Source organism: Saccopteryx leptura, chromosome 6, assembly GCF_036850995.1.
Source record: "Saccopteryx leptura isolate mSacLep1 chromosome 6, mSacLep1_pri_phased_curated, whole genome shotgun sequence".
Taxonomy (NCBI): Eukaryota; Metazoa; Chordata; class Mammalia; order Chiroptera; family Emballonuridae; genus Saccopteryx; species Saccopteryx leptura.
This window is the reverse complement of record NC_089508.1, coordinates 70,512,757-70,530,740: the sequence shown is the minus strand read 5'-3', so window position 1 is coordinate 70,530,740 and position 17,984 is coordinate 70,512,757. Positions and strand designations below refer to the sequence as shown.

At 44.9% G+C, this 17,984-nt stretch overlaps 1 protein-coding gene across 3 annotated transcripts in view; it reads left to right on the top strand.

Annotated features, from left to right (window-relative positions):
- Positions 1–17,984, top strand: part of GALK2 (galactokinase 2) — a 159,411-nt gene that overhangs the window by 100,051 nt on the left and 41,376 nt on the right. For all 3 annotated transcript variants that reach the window (XM_066388330.1, XM_066388331.1, XM_066388329.1), the window contains one exon: positions 16,241–16,451. In XM_066388330.1, the coding sequence (XP_066244427.1) occupies positions 16,241–16,451 (211 nt within the window). The remainder of the gene's footprint in view (positions 1–16,240; positions 16,452–17,984) is intronic.

Here is a 17,984-nt window from a genome sequence, read left to right as displayed (position 1 = left end):
TTACAATATTGGTCTATTTTTCCATTTTCAGTAACATGTGAATGAATATAATTTTTGTTTGGAAATGGTCTCATTAAATCAGGAAATAAACTCCCATGTTAAAAACGTAAAGAAGCTTATCTTAACCTGCACAAACTTTTGTTTTCCGATAAGAAAATGAAGTGTCAGTGGAGAAATGACTAATCAGGATAGTTTGGAAAATGAGACTGATTAAATAAAACTTCACATGCCAAAATTGTAGTGAATAACATTTTTCTTCTCCTCCTATCTCTATCTCTCTAAACTCCTATTTTGCAAACGAGTACGTTTTGCATCTCAGTACAGAGAAGTACATTAAATCAATACGGGTAATTTTTCTTTGTTTTATTCTAATGTTGATAGTTTCTTCTATTCCCTTTTAAATTTTTTTTATTTAAGTTTAGTTAATAGAGTATTATATTACTTCGCTGAGAGGAATTGCAGGAGGCCAAGGGAGGTAAAACAATGGACTTATTAGCGCATCTGGGTGCAGATGGGCTGAGGCCGAAATAGACATCAGCCCGATAAGGGGAGTCTGAGGGACTTACAGGGTGTGAAAGTTCCTGCTGACATGTGCATTGCTAGGGAGCTGGTTAATTTCACCTGCTCCTTGGCATCTAGGAGGGCCAGTCTGCGATTAGGCAGTTCCAGGAACACCGGAGTGGTGTTTATAGCTGCTGAGTTTCTCAACCATTTTCATTCCTCTTGGGTTAGATTGTGGTCACTGTGATCTGCAAAGTCCTAGTGAAAATGGGAGTTAGGAGGGGCCAAATGGAGCTACTTTTTGTTCTACCTAACATTCCTGGTTTTTGTTTAATAATTCGTTAGATTGGTTGGAAAGTGGGGCATTGTTTCTCTTTTGACTGCTTCCTGCTTATTGGGGGACCACAAGAAGTCTGGAAAGAAAGGATGTTATCTTTGGCGTATTGGTTGGTATTTAAAGTGTCTTTGTTGTAGTAAAAGTAGTTCACCAAGAGATTTATGGGTTATGGCTGTATGTGGTTTTGTAAAAACTGTGATAATCAGGGGGAAGCAGCTTGATTCTGGAGAGATGGATCCAGGCCTGTACTCCTTGGAGCTTGACTGCTGTGGGAGTGGTGAGTGAAAGTACCGTAAGTGAGGGTGTTTCAGTGACTGCACCTTGGGAGAGAGGCCACTGCCATTCTTCCTGAGAGTATTCTGAGGTCGTGTTAAGGATAGCTAGTAACTGAGGGGTGAGGGATATAAGTAAAGCAGCAGCTTTTGCTTCTTGGTCTGCTAAGTTATTTTCCCTGGTGATGGGATCTTCTCTTGCCTGGTGTCCTTTATAGCATTGGTCCCCAACCTTTTTTGGGCCACGGACCGGTTTAATGTCAGAAAATATTTTCACAGACTGACCTTTAGGGTGGGATGGATAAATGCACAAAATAAAATTTTGTGACCGGCGTAAAAACTGTGGTATTTTTAAATATAATTGTCGATCTTACGAGACAAGCATCAAGAGTGTCTTAGATGGATGTAACAGAGGGAATCTGGTCATTTTTAAAAAATAAAACATCGTTCAGACTTAAATATAAATAAAACGAAGATAATTTAAGTTATTTATTCTTTCTCTGGGACTGATACCAAATGGCCCACGGACCGGTACCGGTCCGCGGCCCGGGGGTTGGGGACCACTGCTTTATAGTGTGACTGCGGCAGCCTTGGGTAGCCTTGCTGCTTGGAGGAGTTTCAGAATGAGGGGTGCATTGGTGATAGGGGATCCCTTTGTTGAGAGAAATCCCCTTTCTTCTCAGATGGCTGCATGGGTATGTAACAGGTGAAAGGCATATGTAGAGTCTGTGTAAATGTTAATAGTTTTTCCTGCCACTAGAGTTAGAGCCCGGTTCAGGACTCTGTGCTCTGCCTTTTGGAAGGTGGTCCCTAGTGGGAGCAGCTTAGCTTCATTGATAATCCGGAGGAGAAACTATAGAGTAGCTGGCATGTTTATTACCATGATAGGTATAAGAACTGCCATCTATAAACCAATTTATGGAGGAATTCTGTAGGGGTTGGTCAGTGATGTTAGGGAAATGGGGCTGCTTGAAGTACAGGACCTCTGAGCAGGAATGTGCAACTTCATGTCTGGGGTGGGTAGTAAGGTAGTGGGTGGGGTTTAGGGGAGGGCTCTGGGCTACAGCAATATGAGGAGACTCTGAAAAGAAGGGGAAACTGTTGCATGTGGGAAGGGGATAGGGATTGTGAGGCCCGTGTGAGAGATCTGTGAGGGAATGAGAGGAATAATCTGTGGTGGGCTTCTTGAAAGTTAACTTTTCACTTTCCTGGGCTGGTAAAGCTGCTGCTGCAAGTGTGTGTAAACAAGTGGGCCAACCTGTGACAGTAGTGTCTAGCTGTTTTGACAGGTAGGCTATGATTTTTAAGCTTCCCCCAGAGTCCTGACCCAATAACCCAACCGCCATCCCATCTTTCATCTCTATATACTTTGAAGGACCAGGAAGGTCAGGGAGGGAGGGAGCTGGAGTTGAGATAATGGCTTGTTGAAGTTTCTTGACATGTGGCTGTATATTAAGGGTAGGGTCGATGGGGTCTGTCAGGGGTCCTTTTGTTGCCTGACAAAAGAGGGTGTGCTAGGACGCTGAGATTAGGAATCCAGATGTGGAAGTATCCAACCAAGCCCAAGAAGGAAAGAAGGTCCTATGTGGTTGTGGGGGCCATGAGGGAGGCAATAAGATCCTTTCTGTTGGCCGTGATGCCTCAATTTGGGGGGGTCAAAGTGTGACCAAGATAGTTTACTTGGGGAACAGACAGTTGTGCTTTGGTAGGTGAGATTCGATAACCTTTTTCTGTTAGAAGGTTCAGGGGTTTACTAGTGGGTGTTGAGAGAGTTCCTTTCAAAGGACTACATAAGAGGAGATCATCTACATCCTGTAATCAGGTGCTTGGGAAATGTCTAGATTAAGAGGTCAGGGTCCAGGTCTTGTCCAAAGAAATGGGAGTAAGACCATTCATGTTAACTGGCATGAGAGGCTAGTGGGATCGGTCCAGGTCAAGGCAAATAGGTCTTGGGAACTGGGATGTAAGGGGTTAGTGGAGAGGCATGTTTCAGGTCGGGAACCATAAAATGGGTAGTATTAGGGGGAACAAGGGAGAGAATAGTTTACAGGTTAAGAACAACTGGGTAGACGGGTAATACCACTGGGGTAATGAGGTATAAATCCTGAACAAGGCAACAGGAGCTGTCTGCTTTCGTATAGGCAGGATGGGTGTGTCATAGGGTGAATTAGTGGGTGAAGAAGGTTTTGGGAAAGAAGGTGGGTAATAATGGGCTGTAATCTTTTCTGGCTTTCTGCTGAGATGGGATATTGGGCCTGGCAAGAAAATTTGGAGGGGTCCCTGACTTTCATTTATATGGGAAAATGGTGTTGAGCTACGGAAGGGGGTGGAAGTATCCCATATCTAAGGGTTTATGAGTGAGTAGAGGTGGATTAAGGTGGGTTGAGGCCCCGGGCACAGAAGAAAATATTGGGCCCCTTAAAAAAAGAGGGAGACAGGGAAAATAAAAATACATGTTAACCGTAGTTTTAAATAAATAAAAAATATTATGGTATTATTAATGTTAAAATTGCGCATATGAAACCAAACTTGGTGTCATTAGAAAAAAGTGAAGTAGGGGTTTTGTGAGGCCCTTCAGAAGTCAGGGCCCAGGGCACACGCGCCCGGTGCGCCCACTATTAAATCCGCCTCTGTAATTGAGGGGGTAATGGGAGGGGTTGTCCCGGTTCCTTGGAAAGGAAGAGAAAGAGAGAGTCTTTGGCTCCTGGTATTGATGAGTAGAACATGATGGAGGCTTTACATTTTGATAGAATGTTCCTACCTAGCATGGGAGTTGGCCATTTGGGGAGAAGGAGAAATGAATGTGTAAAGGGGTATTAAGGAGATGGCAGTTAAGGGGTGGAGTGGCTAATGGTTGGGAAATTAAGCTGTCAACTCCCACAGTAGAGATCTGAGATAGGTGTGAAGGGCTGGGGAATTCAGGTAAAGCCGAGTAAGCGGCCCCATGACGATTGAAAAGAGATTGGCTCACCTGATACCATCACCACGGTGCTGATGGTGTGTGATCGGCGTGGAGCCAGTCATGCCTTGGCACCATCAATTCTCAGTGGCGAGGGTGAGGAGACTGGGCGAGCTCAAGTTCTGGTCACTTAGTGACGTCTGGGGAAGTGATGGGACCCGCTCCTGAGGGGCCTTGTCACAATCTGACTCCCAATGGCCTCTTTCCCCACGTCGTGGGCAAGGCCCGGGGGGTGGCCGAGGCTTAGGATGTGCTTTAGCCCAGTGGCCCTCCTTGCCACATTTGTAGCAAGGGCCTGGAGGGTGCTTGACCCTCGTCCAGACAGAGGCGCATGTTGTGTTCTGGGTTGTTGATGGCAGCAGCAAGTGTTCGGTATTTTACCTGATCTCTTTTGGATTTTTGTAATTTTGCCTCTTTGTCTCAATTATTAAAGAGTTTAAGGCGGTAGCGGGATTCAGCCGGTTCGCACTGGTTCAGAAGAACCAGTAACTAATTTTTTATTGAATTCAGTGAACTGGTTGTTAACATGGCACTTGCAATCAGGGTTCTCTCTGAGGTGGGCACCAGGGCAGCCGCCCAAGGCGGAGATCACAAATTTAAATTTTATACTCTTTTTTAATGTTCATCTGCACAACAGCGTATTCTAGTTGCCTGTAGTAATGTTCATTCCATCCATAGGTGAAAAATATTGACAAAACTATGCTTGTAATATTTATTTATTCATTTCATAAAGCTCATTATACCTTTGATGAAACACTACATTTTAATTCCCTTGCATTTGTTACTTCAGTAAACAAACATATAACATGAAGAGAAAAAGTGCCAAACAACCAGCGGTGACAAGCTGTCACTAGAAATCTCTTCAACAACAGTTTTATTGTTTTTTTGTCAGATATTATTTAATATATTTTTGTTAATATTTTACAACTCTTATAATCTAGTTTTGTGTACCTCTTTTATTCTTATCTAAGTATTAAGTGCATGAAATAATAAACTACCTTTCGGTATATCTTTTTTTTTATACTTAAAACGGTCATTAGGGCAGAGAACCAGTGGTTAAATTATTTGAATCCCACCCCTGCTTTAAAGGCTAGGTTTATGAGGTCTCTTTGTGGGGCTTGGGGGCCATCTTCTACTGTTGGTGACTTATACCGGATAACTGGTTCGGACTGAGAGATAAGATGCACATTTAGGAGTGCCCTCAGGAGTATTGGCATTGGGGTAGTACACTTCTGTAATGCCTCTGTTAGGGGGAAGGAAGGAGGGCACGAGTTTTATTTGGGCCTTAGGTTACAATTGACTGCCTTATGGGCAGCCTTTTTTTTTTTTTTCTTTTTCATTTTTCCGAAGCTGGAAATGGGGAGGCAGTCAGACAGACTCCCGCATGCGCCCGACCGGGATCCACCTGGCATGCCCATCAGGGGGTGATGTTCTGCCCTTCTGGGGCGTCGCTCTGTTGCATCCAGAGCCATTCTAGCGCCTGAGGCAGAGGCCACAGAGCCATCCCCAGAGCCCGAGCCATCCCCAGCGCCCGGGCCATCTTTGCTCCAATGGAGCCTCGGCTGCGGGAGGGGAAGAGAGAGACAGAGAGGAAGGAGAGGGGGAGGGGTGGAGAAGCAGATGGGCGCCTCTCCTGTGTACCCTGGCCGGGAATCGAACCCGGGACTCCTGCACGCCAGGCCGACGCTCTACTGCTGAGCCAACTGGCCAGGGCCTGGGCAGCCTTTTTAACCCCGCTCTTAAACAAGTCATCACCTGGGCTTTATGTCGGCGCTCAGAGGAGTCTGCCTGATATTGCCAGTTGGGTTCCCCTCTAGGCACAGTGGTGGCTCCAACAGGCTGAGCATTGTCCTCTCTGAGATCGTTCACTTGTGCTTGTACATCGAGCCAAACTCTTTCCTTTTCCTCCAGGGAGAGGGTGGAGGTTAAGATAATGTAACTGTCATGCCATGTTAAGCCATAGGATTTGGTTAAGCAGTCAGACCCTTTGATAAAGGTAGTAGGGTCAGTTGAGAAGGACCTGGGGCATTTTTTGATCTGGTGAGGGAGGTGCAGAGGGAGGGAGAGCTCTTCAGTCAGCTGAATCAAAAGGGGGGTCAGGAGGCCTTTTGTGTCTGGAGATTGAGAAGCAGATGCTGGCGGTGAGGGCAGGGAGTGTGTAAGGAGAATCTGAGAAGTAGAGCAGGATTGACAGAGCCAAGGGTAAGTGCACAGAGTGAAAAAAGGCCTGGATATAGGGGACCTCGGGTCATTTTACATGGCGGCCACAGAAGTTGTCTAGGTCAGTGAGGACATTAAAATGGAAAGTGCCATTATCTGGCCAAGTGTATCCATTGTCTAGTTCAGGGGTCCCCAAACTTTTTACACAGGGGGCCAGTTCACTGTCTCTCAGACCGTTGGAGGGCCGGACTATAAAAAAAACTATGAACAAATTCCTATGCACACTACACATATCTTATTTTAAAATAAAAAAAACAAAACGGGAACAAATACAATATTTAAAATAAAGAACAAGTAAATTTAAATCAACAAACTGACCAATATTTCAATGAGAACTATGCTCCTCTCACTGACCACCAATGAAAGAGGTACCCTTCCAGAAGTACGGCGGGGGCCGGATAAATGGCCTCAGGGGGCCGCATGTGGCCTGCGGGCCATAGTTTGGGGACCCCTGGTCTAGTTCATACTGGGGCCGGGCCACATTGCGGTAAAAATGACGCTTAGGCCAGAGCACCCCACCAGGCTGGGGCGGTTTAGGTTGCAGAGGAAGCAACCCAGCAGAGTGTGTTTAGGAGGAGTGGGTTGGGAATTCCCCATGGCACAGGGGACAAGCAAGGGAGAACCCCTGCTGGCCTGGAGGGAGGTGTTTCAGCTGGAAGGGCATCCCCTCACCAGTGAAGGTGCGTGGAAGCCCAGCAGGGTGGTGAACACACCCCTTGGTCAGGCGGCGTCCCTTTCCCAGGAGGGTTCAGGCTGAAGCCGAAGAAGGAGAACTTACTGGCTTCGTGCTAAGACTTTCTGTGACCCCCAGTTAGGGCAAACCACAAAGCCCGAGAAGGGACCACAGAGTTCTCACTTACCCGAGATGACTGGCTGGTGTGGATGCGGGATGCTGAGGTCCTGATCAGGCGATCCTCATTGCTGGCTCAGGACACCCAGGTGGGAGGAGCGGACCATTTAAGGAGTCTGAGCCTCAGTGCTAGGCAGGCTTTGGAGGTAAGTCTAGGATGAACTGCTGCTACCAATTCCTCTCTGAGTTGCAAGCCGAACAATTGGGGACAGCCCCCAGCGGACTCACTCCTTTTCTGGTCTCCTGGGTTTTGGCACCGATGTTAGGTTTGAGGAGAGGAATTGCAGGAGGCCAAGGGAGGTAAAACAATGGACTTATTAGCGCATCTGGGTGCAGATGGGCTGACGCCAAAAAGACAACATCCCTGATAAGGGGAGTCTGGGGGACTTACAGGGTTTGAAAGTTCCTGCTGACATGTGTGTTGCTAGGGAGCTGGTTAATTTCACCTGCTCCTTGGCATCTAGGAGGGCCAGTCTGCGATTAGTCAGTTCCAGGAACACCGGAGTGGTGTTTATAGCTGTTGAGTTTCTCAACCATTTTCGTTCCTCTTGGGTTAGATTGTGGTCACTGTGATCTGCAAAGTCCTAGTGAAAATGGGAGTTAGGAGGGGCCAAATGGAGCTACTTTTTGTTCTACCTAACATTTATATTAGTTTTAGGTATACAATATGCCTGAATAAAAATGTGATTTGACATTTTTATACCTTACAATCTGATCACCTCACTAATTCTAGTAACTATCTGTCACCATGCAAATTTATCACAGTATTATTGACGGTATTCCCCTTCACCTTTTTACCCATCCCCCATCTCATTTCCTCTGCAAACCATCCGTTTGGTCTCTGTCTTCTAGTCTTAAGTTTCCTTTCTCTTCCTCTCTCTGCTTCCCCCTCCTATCTTTTCAGCAGTTTCCAAACACTAGTTGCTGTAGATTCATTAAAATCAGAGCCTTGTAGAGCCATTTGAACTAAAATTAAAAACATTTCAAAGCAGACTCAATAGAGATTTATAATTATTACTTGCGTAAATGATACTTTTAAGTAAAGCATATTTTTATGTTTTTAAATTAACCAAGCGGCCAGAAATCAATCTTTAATGAGCTCAAAATTTCTCATATTTTACATGTATTCAGTGGCTTAAACTTTTCCAGAAATGTTTTATGTCTATAAAAGAGAGTATCCCTTAATTATATTGAGGGATAAAATGTGTGATGCCAATAATAAATATTGTGGGAAATCAAAAAGGAAAGACAGATTTTACTGTTGCCTTTTGCATACCCTGAGCTCCTTGTGGCAACGGGAAGCAGTGAAGGAAGGAGTTTCATGTGGTCCTTTGACACTTCAAGGAAAATTACTGTGGCCATCACATACCCAGTGTTTTTAGCTTCTGCCACTTAGTGGTCAGTATGGAACTTACTCTCTGTTTGGGGATAGAATGTAAGGAGAAGTGGGCATACTGTTCTCAGGGCTTTGGCAGCTTCTTGAATTTGAGGAAGGAAAAACCAAATACTCACGAATGTGGCCAGTTTCACTGAGACTGTTGATTCAGTAGAGCACCCTCTGCCAAAACTCTAGTGTGGAGGATTCCTAGAATGGCGAGTCCAAGCTACAGGGCTGCGGGCACACATATTGGGGAATAGGTTGATGTATGTAGTGGAACCAGGCTGTGGCAGGGCCTTCAGTTCTGTGCTAAAGGATCACCCAGGCTTGGTCCTCGAATCAGCAGGAGCCGCTAATGTTGTTAGCAAAGTATTTTAGAAATATTAATCTGGCAGCAGGATCTTTCGCTTTAGTTGAAGAGAAGTGGGTCTTAAAGTGTCAGTAAGGCCTGACCAGGTGGTGGCACAGTGGATAGAGCGTCGGACTGGGATGCGGAAGGACCCAGGTTCGAGACCCCCAAGGTCGCCAGCTTGAGCGCGGGCTCATCTGGCTTGAGCAAAAAGCTCACCAGCTTGGACCCAAGGTCGCTGGCTTGAGCAAGGAGTTACTCAGTCTGCTGAAGGCCCCCGGTCAAGGCACATATGAGAGAACAATCATGAACAACTAAGGTGTCGCAGCGAAAAACTGATGATTGATGCTTCTCATCTCTCTCCATTCCTGTCTGTCTGTCCCTATCTATCCCTCTCTCTGACTCTCTAAAAAAAAAAAATAAATAAATAAAATAAAAAAATTAAAAAAAAAAGTGTCAGTAAGGATGGGATAAAAAGAAAGGGATATGAGAGAAGCTATGACTGGGCCTACTAAAGAGTCAGGTATAAGGCTTTCTGTGATTGGGATTCTGTCTTCCTTTGGGCATAAACACCATTATTTGGAGGAAGTTTCCCCCGAACACCCTCCCCACTTTCATAGTGTTAAATGTCTTTTTATATGCTCCTACCACATCCTGTATCTTTCTATTATAGCAGCTTATCACAACTGAATTAAGTCTTCACTGTGTAATTATTATTATTTTAAAAAATGTTTCCATTGATTTGAGAGAGAGAGAGAGAGAGGAAGGGAGATGGGAAAAAGGAGAGAGAGAGAGAGAGAGAGAGATAAAGAAGCATCAACTTGCTGTTCCACTTAGTTGTTCCATTTAGCTGTTTGCTTATTATATGTACCCTGACCAGGGTTTGAACCTGTGATCGGACGATGCTGTGTCCATCAAGCCACCTGGCCAGGGCCTTCTCTGTGTAATTGTTAAATATCTGTCTCCTCAGGTAGACTGAGCTCCATGAGGTTAGAAGCTGAGAGTGCCTGATTTACTGCTGTCTCCCAAGGTCCTGCAAAGTAGTAGGTGCTCAGTAACACTTACTGCATGCAGATGTGCATGAGTGAAGGCAAAGTGTTGAGTCAATAGGGCTGCAGTTTTAAGCTGAAGTGATGGATGGAAAGCTTAAGGCTGCCACCGGTAGATTTGGAGAAGTTGGGATGGAAGGTGACTAAAAAGTGGGAGGTGATGAAATTTCCTCATGGAATTTTCTTATAAGTGCTTCAGAATTTCAGCTTGGAATGTATCTCTTGGCTAGGACTATAGCCTTCAGAAATATTTGTTTTGAGATAATAGTTAAAACCAAGAGCTTAGTTCAGATTGCTGAGGGAGAGTGTGGCAAGAGAAGATCAGAGGACTGGGGGTTGAACTTGGGAGACAGCTTCAGTTCAATAATGAGAGAAAAGCTGAGTCATGGATGAAGATGGTCTAGGACCAGAGAGGTGAGAGGGAAACCCGGAAAATTCAATTCTACAGAAGCCAATAAAATAGGGAATATGAGGAGGGTAGTTAGTGAAGAGTGCCAGAAGCCCTTGGTTCATTAAGAAGTAAAAGCACTGAGGAAAATGCAGTGGCTTTGGCAGTGGCTTTGGAGATAAGCAAGGACCTTCGGAGGGTCACACTCAGTAGTTGGAGTGGCTACTGAGGGCTTGCAAGCGGTGACTCTGGCCCACTGGTTCTAGTTGTTGGACAGTGAAGGAGAGAGGAAGAGGAGCAGTTTTAGAAATAAGGAATTTTCAGACAGGAAACATCTGTGTAGGTTTGAAGGCATAGGAAAAAGTGTCAGGTGGAAGAGAAGTAGCCAGAGAAGCTGGGGAATGGTAGAGAGGGAAGGAAATTGACCCTCACAGAGTGTCTCTGGGCCAGGTAAAGTGCTGAGTGTTTTTATTATCTTCTTTCATCTTCACAGTACCTTGTGAAATAGCCATTAACTATCCCACTTTACCTGACAGTTTCCTGCCAGGGTAGGTTGTGACTGTTTTAAGAAGTGCAGGAGTCCAGGTCTGCCTTCACTCCTCTTTCCATTGAGCCCCTAGGAGTCAGGGTGGATGAGATCCAGAGCGCGAAACCGGGGGAGCCGCCGACGGGCTGTGCCGAGGGTGCAGTGAGGAGCTCCATTAGGCACACTTCTGTAGACTTCTCCAGGTTTATTCTGTGGCCTGCAAGCTAATAGAGGGGGGATGAAGGGGGTAACTAACGTTGGGGAAGTTCAAGATGGTGAATGGTGGTCACGAGTGGAACATGGGCATGGAAGTCACCAGGGGATGCTCTGTGTAGTAGGAAGAGTGTGAGGGTGAGATGAGCAAAATAAAAAAGAAGGATGCACAATTAAAACAGCTATGTGTGCTCCCATTTCAAATTATGTGTGTGTAAGTATGCATAAATTATATATAAAAAATGTATAATAGGATGGTTATCAAAATGGCAGTTGGTGGTTATCTTGGGTGATTACAGATGATTTATTTTACTTTTATTTTGCACTTTGAACTGTGCTTTTTTTTTTGAAAATTTAAAAAAAGCCTGTGTGATTTGCATATCCAGAAATAATAACACAGCTGCTTTTGTTGCATGGAAAACAACTTGTTGAATGAATTGCTGTTTTAAAAAAATTTTTTTAAAGATTTTCTTTTTATTCATTTTTAGAGAGAAAGGAGAGAGAAAGAAGGTGGGGAGGAGCAGGAAGTATCAACTCCTATATATGTCTTGACCAGGCAAGCCCAGGTTTCAAACTGGCGACATCAGCGTTCCAGGTCAATACTTTATCTACTGTGCCACCACAGGTCAGGCATGAATTGCTATGTTTAGAGGCAACTCAGAAAGGCACTAGAACTTTTACCCTTTGGAGACCTGATGAGGAGCTCGTTTGGTACTTTACCCATTGGCTTGTTAATGGTGTTTATAGCAATGAGAAAGTCAGAGAGAGGTGGCTCTGACAGGTCCCTGAATTAGGACCCATGTCGTCGCACTCTCCTTCCACACCCTTTTTTTTTGTATTTTTTCTGAAGTAAGAAGCGGGAAGGCAGACTCCCGCATGTGCCCGACCAGAATCCACCCGGCATACCCACTAGGGGGTGATGCTCTGCCCATCTGGGGCGTTGCTCTATTGCAACCAGAGCCATTCTAGCGCCTGAGGCAGAGGCCATGGAGCCATCCTCAGCACCCGGGCCAACTTTGCTCCAATGGAGCCTTGGCTGCAGGAGGGGAAGAGAGAGAGAGAAAGGAAAGGGGGAAGGGTGGAGAAGCAGATGGGTGATTCTCCTGTGTGCCCTGACAGGGATTCGAACCTGGGACTTCCACATGCCAGGCCGATGCTCTACCACTGAGCCAACTGGCCAAGGCTTCTTTCCACACTCTTACTGGAAGGCCTAGTGAGTCTCAGACTGAGGGCTTTTTATAACTGCATTCGAGTGCCTAGTTTGCACTTGGGACAACCTGGAAGTGTTAGTGAGCTAATTAATTCCCTTTGGAAGCAGCCCTCAATCAATGATGGATGAGAGCTGGTCGGTAAATATCCCAGCTTTTTTGCCCACGGGTAGGATACATCTGAGGTTTAAACATACAGGCCCTAGAAGGTCCCACAGGCCTCGCCTCACCTGACCACATCATTGCACCTGGTATTGGCTTCTCTCCCTATCTCACTTTCCACTCTTCCACCAGTGCTTCTTGGTTTCACTGACCTCTCAGATTCTTATCTCCAGGTCTTCTTCAAAGAGAAACCAACTTAAGACAGGGTCTTAGTACTATTTATCTGCCTCTTCCCATGACTGTGGACAATGCACTCTTTTCCTGCGTTCTTGTCTACAGAGCATGGAACTGGCTCAGGAACCTCCCGGAAATGGTATCTGATGTGAACACTTAACATTTGCAGTGGTGAAGAGAAAATGGTAAATGTTGACAGAGAACTGCTTTTTCTCATTTCCCACCCTGCTGCTGAGTGAGGAACTTGTGACCCACAGCCTTGACTCATAGCCATGGTTCGCAAATGTGAAGTAGGCCAGTCACCAGGACTGTAAGTGGCAAACTCCCTCACGAAGTTCTGTCTTTGAGCAAACGTGATCTTACACACCCACTTCCCTCATCTGCAAGTCATCTTTCTGTTTCTTGAGCTAAATTTCAGAGGACTTAAGAGGCTTTTCTATTTTACTCCCACAGTATAGTGCACATACTCAGTGGCTCATAGCTGTGCAGCTGTCGGAGGACATGTGGTAGATTTCATTCTTCAATGAAATACACACCAGCTGAGCGCTAAGCGAATCCAACAGCAAACGGAGATATTGTTGGAATAAGTGTGAACCTCTGCATGTTAATGCCACTGTCTCTGGAGGAAGGCACAGAGGGAGGCTGCCTTGGACAACGGTCTTGTCAGCAGCAGGCATCCCTTTCTGTGGACACGTCCCTGGGCCAGTTTCCTGGGATGTAGTGCCTGAGACAGTGACTTGCTCAAGGTGGAGGGTAGGGATGGGAGCTTGGAGATCACGGTGGACTGAAAGTTCTTAGGAAGACCCCACTCTACTTGGGGGCTATTCTTTGATGTTTTCCCTTTTTATTCTCTCTTTTTCTTAAGAAGAAATTCATCTATCAAAGTGTTTTTAAATCACTGAAATGTTTATTTCTAATACTAATCTTAGTTTTTTCTTTTTCCCCCCATTTATTTGAAAGAGAGAGAGAAGCATCAACTTGTTGTTCTACTTAGTTGTTCCATTCAATTGTGTACCTAACTGATGGCTTCTCATATGTGCCCTGACTGGGGATCAAACCCGCAACAGGATCTGACCTGTGACCTCACTGCACCAGGACAATTCTTTATTTACTGAGGAACCCAGCCAGGGCCTTAGTTTATTCTTCAGAAACCATTTCTAGGACTTGAGCGGTGATTTTTTTTTTTTACTTTTTTTTTTTTTTTTTTAACAGAGACAGAGAGAGTCAGAGAGAGGGATAGACAGGAACAGAGAGATGAGAAGCATCAATCATTAGTTTTTCATTGCGCATTGCGACACCTTAGTTGTTCATTGATTGCTTTCTCATATGTGCCTTGACCACGGGCCTTCAGCAGACTGAGTAACCCCTTGCTCAAGCCAGCGACCTTGGGTCCAAGCTGGTGAGATTTTGCTCAAACCAGATGAGCCCGTGCTCATGCTGGCGACCTTGGGGTCTCAAACCTGGGTCCTTGGCATCCTAGTCCGACGCTCTATCCACTGCACCACCGCCTGGTCAGGCTTGAGTGGTGATTTTTTTTTTTTTTTTTGTATTTTTTTTTGTGAAGCTGGAAATGGGGAGAGACAGTCAGACAGACTCCCGCATGCGCCCGACCGGGATCCACCCGGCACGCCCACCATGGGCGAAGCTCTGCCCACCAGGGGGCGATGCTCCGCCCCTCCGGGGCGTCGCTCTGCCACAACCAGAGCCACTCTAGCATCTGGGGCAGAGGCCAAGGAGCCATCCCCAGCGCCCGGGCCATCCTCGCTCCAATGGAGCCCTGGCTGCGGGAGGGGAAGAGAGAGACAGAGAGGAAGTGGGGGGGAGAAGCAAATGGGTGCCTCTCCTATGTGCCCTGGCCGGGAATCGAACCCGGGTCCCCCGCAAGCCAGACCGACGTTGAGCGGTGATTTAAAAGTACTTTGAGTAGCATGCCATAGATATCAGCCAGACCTCATTGACAATGTGGCCTTGGGGAAGCAAGAAACAGTTACAAGACCTTGGGTTCAATTTCCAGCTGTTTCTTTAGGCAAGTCACTTACTCTCTTCTCTTAAATAGAGTAGTGCTACCTATCTCACAGAGCTGCCAAAAGTTAAGAGAAATAAAAGAAGCACATTTTAAATTGATGTAGCACTATACAAGCATCATTGCTTACCTCAGTTGGATTTGGATCTGTATTTTAAGAAAGTATCATTCTAGTAGATCATCAATTTTAGCTCTTTGCTGTAAAAAAATCAATGCATTGTATATATATATATATATATATATATATATATATATATATATATATTTGTATTATGTGTCTTTGTAAGTTTTCTGAAATTTTATTTTTGGAAAATAGACCATGAATGAATGAACTGAATGAATGAACGAATGGATCAAACTATGGAGTATCAAATCCAACATGCTAATAAACACTAACAAACTGTGCTAAGCAAACAGGGGCAAAAGAAAGGTATTAGTTTGTGTCTTTGCTTTAAAAATGGCACCAAGTTCTGTGATTTAATTGAACAGAAAAAGAAATAATTCTATTGTCTCTTTTCCCATTTCTGTCTAAAATCATTAACTCCTTTCAAATGTATGAGCCAGAGGTTTACAAAGAGGATTAACGAATATAAGAACTGTTATTAACATTCTTCAGAAGTGAGTGGCCCTAAGCAGAGTACAATGGTCTTTTGGTAAACCCTGCTTCCTGTTGAAAAGAAAGAAAATCAAATCAGCATAATAGAAGAGTAAATCAGATGCACATTTCCCTGAAGACTGATTTCCCCTTCTTCAGCTTGCTTCTTTCTGCTGTTTGTGCTGTCTGCACCTGCCACTCCTCACAACCAGGAATTGAATTCTGTAGATCTCAGGGTGAGAGATAGCTTCACAGTTTTGATCATCACCTACCTGCTCTGAAAGGGCTCAGTCAGTGGTTTGGGGAGGCTGAGGGGAATAAATTCTGGATTGGGGCCCCAGTGACTGGACCTGGTTACAGAGGTTCAATTTGCACTTATCCTCCTCCAACAGACTGAAGAGGTGCCTCAGATGCAATGGGAAGCCAGACTCATTCCTTGAGGGTGGAGGAACATATAGCTCTACTACCAGCAACCTAATGAAAGGGTTTTTCATAAGGTCACCAATGAGGTTTTCATTTAAAATCTGGGGCTTTACTCCAAACGCCCAGATACTTAAATTTGTTAGTCATTTCAAAGAGGCGTGTGGTAAACAGGAAGTGCTCTAATGAAATTGGGCGTACAGTGTCTACCTCAGGACCCAGGTCACATGAGATTTGACTAGGTTTTTTTTTTTTTTTTGTAAACCTTACAGAGAGTGGTATATTAGGGATGAACTAAATAGGGATAAAAGTACAGAATTATTCAAAGAAATAGCCCTGAGGGAAAGTGGTGAAAGGCAAAAAGAAGCAGTGTAGTATTAATTTTTATTTTTTTTTAAGAAAAATATTTTACTATCCGATGAGTGTCACACAAGCATGTTTAATTCCAACCATCTGAGCCTAGTGTGCATTTTCAAGCAATGGTGGTAAATGTGGATAGGTTGAATGGAAAAAAACGAAACAAAACAAAAACAGTTTAACATTGACTGTCTAATTAAAATAGTACATATTAACTTCTGCAAGGAAAGCTGATCATTATCTTGGTTTCAACTTGCAGCTCCTGGCTAAGTACAAAAGCTTGCAGTGGGATCAAATCCTGCGGCTAGGGGAGGTGCAGGCCAGCCTAGGGGTCAGCCTGGAAGAAATGCTGGCGATCACAGAAGATGCCCTTCACCCTGAGCCCTACAGCCCGGAGGAGGTCTGCAGCATCCTGGGAATTAGCCTGCAGGAACTTCGGACCCAAATCCTAAGTCCAAACACTCAAGATGGTGAGTCTGCTGGAGAAAGTAAGGGCGTGGGCCGTTTTCCACTCCTAGCTGGGAAGTTTACAGCTTCTTCAAGAATCTTCCTGATTTTGAAGCATTCTTGAGGGGATTTGGAGAACAGGTGTGTTTTGGCAAACTTCATTATCTATATTCTTGACTTCATTAAATTCGTTTTTTCATTCATCAACAAAGATTTCCTGGTCTGCGATATGCCAGGTGTTTTGGGGGGGGGTCAAGGTGAATAATACAGGGTTCCTGCCCTCAAGAAGTTCATATTTCAGTAAGGTTCTGTTTTTTCATCTTTTTCATCCCTACCCATTTTCCTGATTATTATACTACTTTTATAAAACGTTCTAGATTTGAGCAGTGCTCATAACTGCTGTGGGACAAAACTGGGGGATGCCAGGAAGTCGTCACTGCTTAGGTTGAAACTGTGGCCCACTTCAGTGTGGACGATTCTTCTGTTTACCTGCTGCTTTCAAGTGATTTTTGTTTTTATTCTGGTAACACTGAATACCTGAGATGAAAGTCAGGTTGAGTTTGGAGGTACAGGATGGAGCCTAGGAGTGTCTTCTTAGAAGTAAAGGTTGCTTATTTGTGGAAAGTCAATTCTGGGGGCAGGGACATCTAGCTAAGATCCAAGAGTTTCCTGAGGTAGAGTTGGGAGGATGGAAACTTGGCACAAGATCAGCTCAGGGCCCTATTTCCAGCCATTTCCATCTCATTCAGTTTAGTTGGTTATTGAGCGCTGCCTGTAGTGGCTTTGCCTGCCAAGTAATGTCTTAAAGACTGCAACTACTGACAGCTTAGGACAGGACAGGGAATCATTTGGGGGCAGAGAGAAGGTGTTGGTCCCCAACACTGTTAGATCCACTTTAATATGATGAACATTTACGGAGTGTTTAGAACTGGAATGAGCAAACTGGCCCATAGGCTGACTTGGACTTGCCACCTGCTTTCATAAAATAAACTTTTTCAGGAACAGCTATAATTAGCCATGGCCGCATCTGTACTGCAACAGCATATTGAGTAGCCGTGACAGAGACTGAGTAGCCAACGAAACCTAAAATATCTACTATCTCACCCTTTGCAGAAAAGGTTTGCAGACCTCCTCACCAGAAAGGCAGTAGACCAAATCCAGACTGCCTGGATTAGGACCTCGGGCTCCTTCACTTACTAGATTTGTGACTGTTATCTTTGTTTTAAATGAAATAGTCTAAACAGGAATACCTCCTTAAAGGACTAATCCACATAAAGTACTAAGTACAATGCTTGGTTTGGGAGGCACTGGTAAATGTCAGCTACTGTAGTTGTTTCTCCTTCCCTCTCCTCCTCTACCTCCTCTAGGTCCTGAGGCTGAGCATGGGGAACACAGATAAACACAACAGGGTTCCATCTTTCCTCAAGGAGTTTAAAAAGTAGTGAGAGAAACTGATAAAGAAAAAATTGATCCAGCGTGGAGTAATGAATGATTGCTGTGATGCAAGTGTTCCTGAGCCTCAGGACACCAGAAAAGAGAAGTCAGAGCTGGCTTTA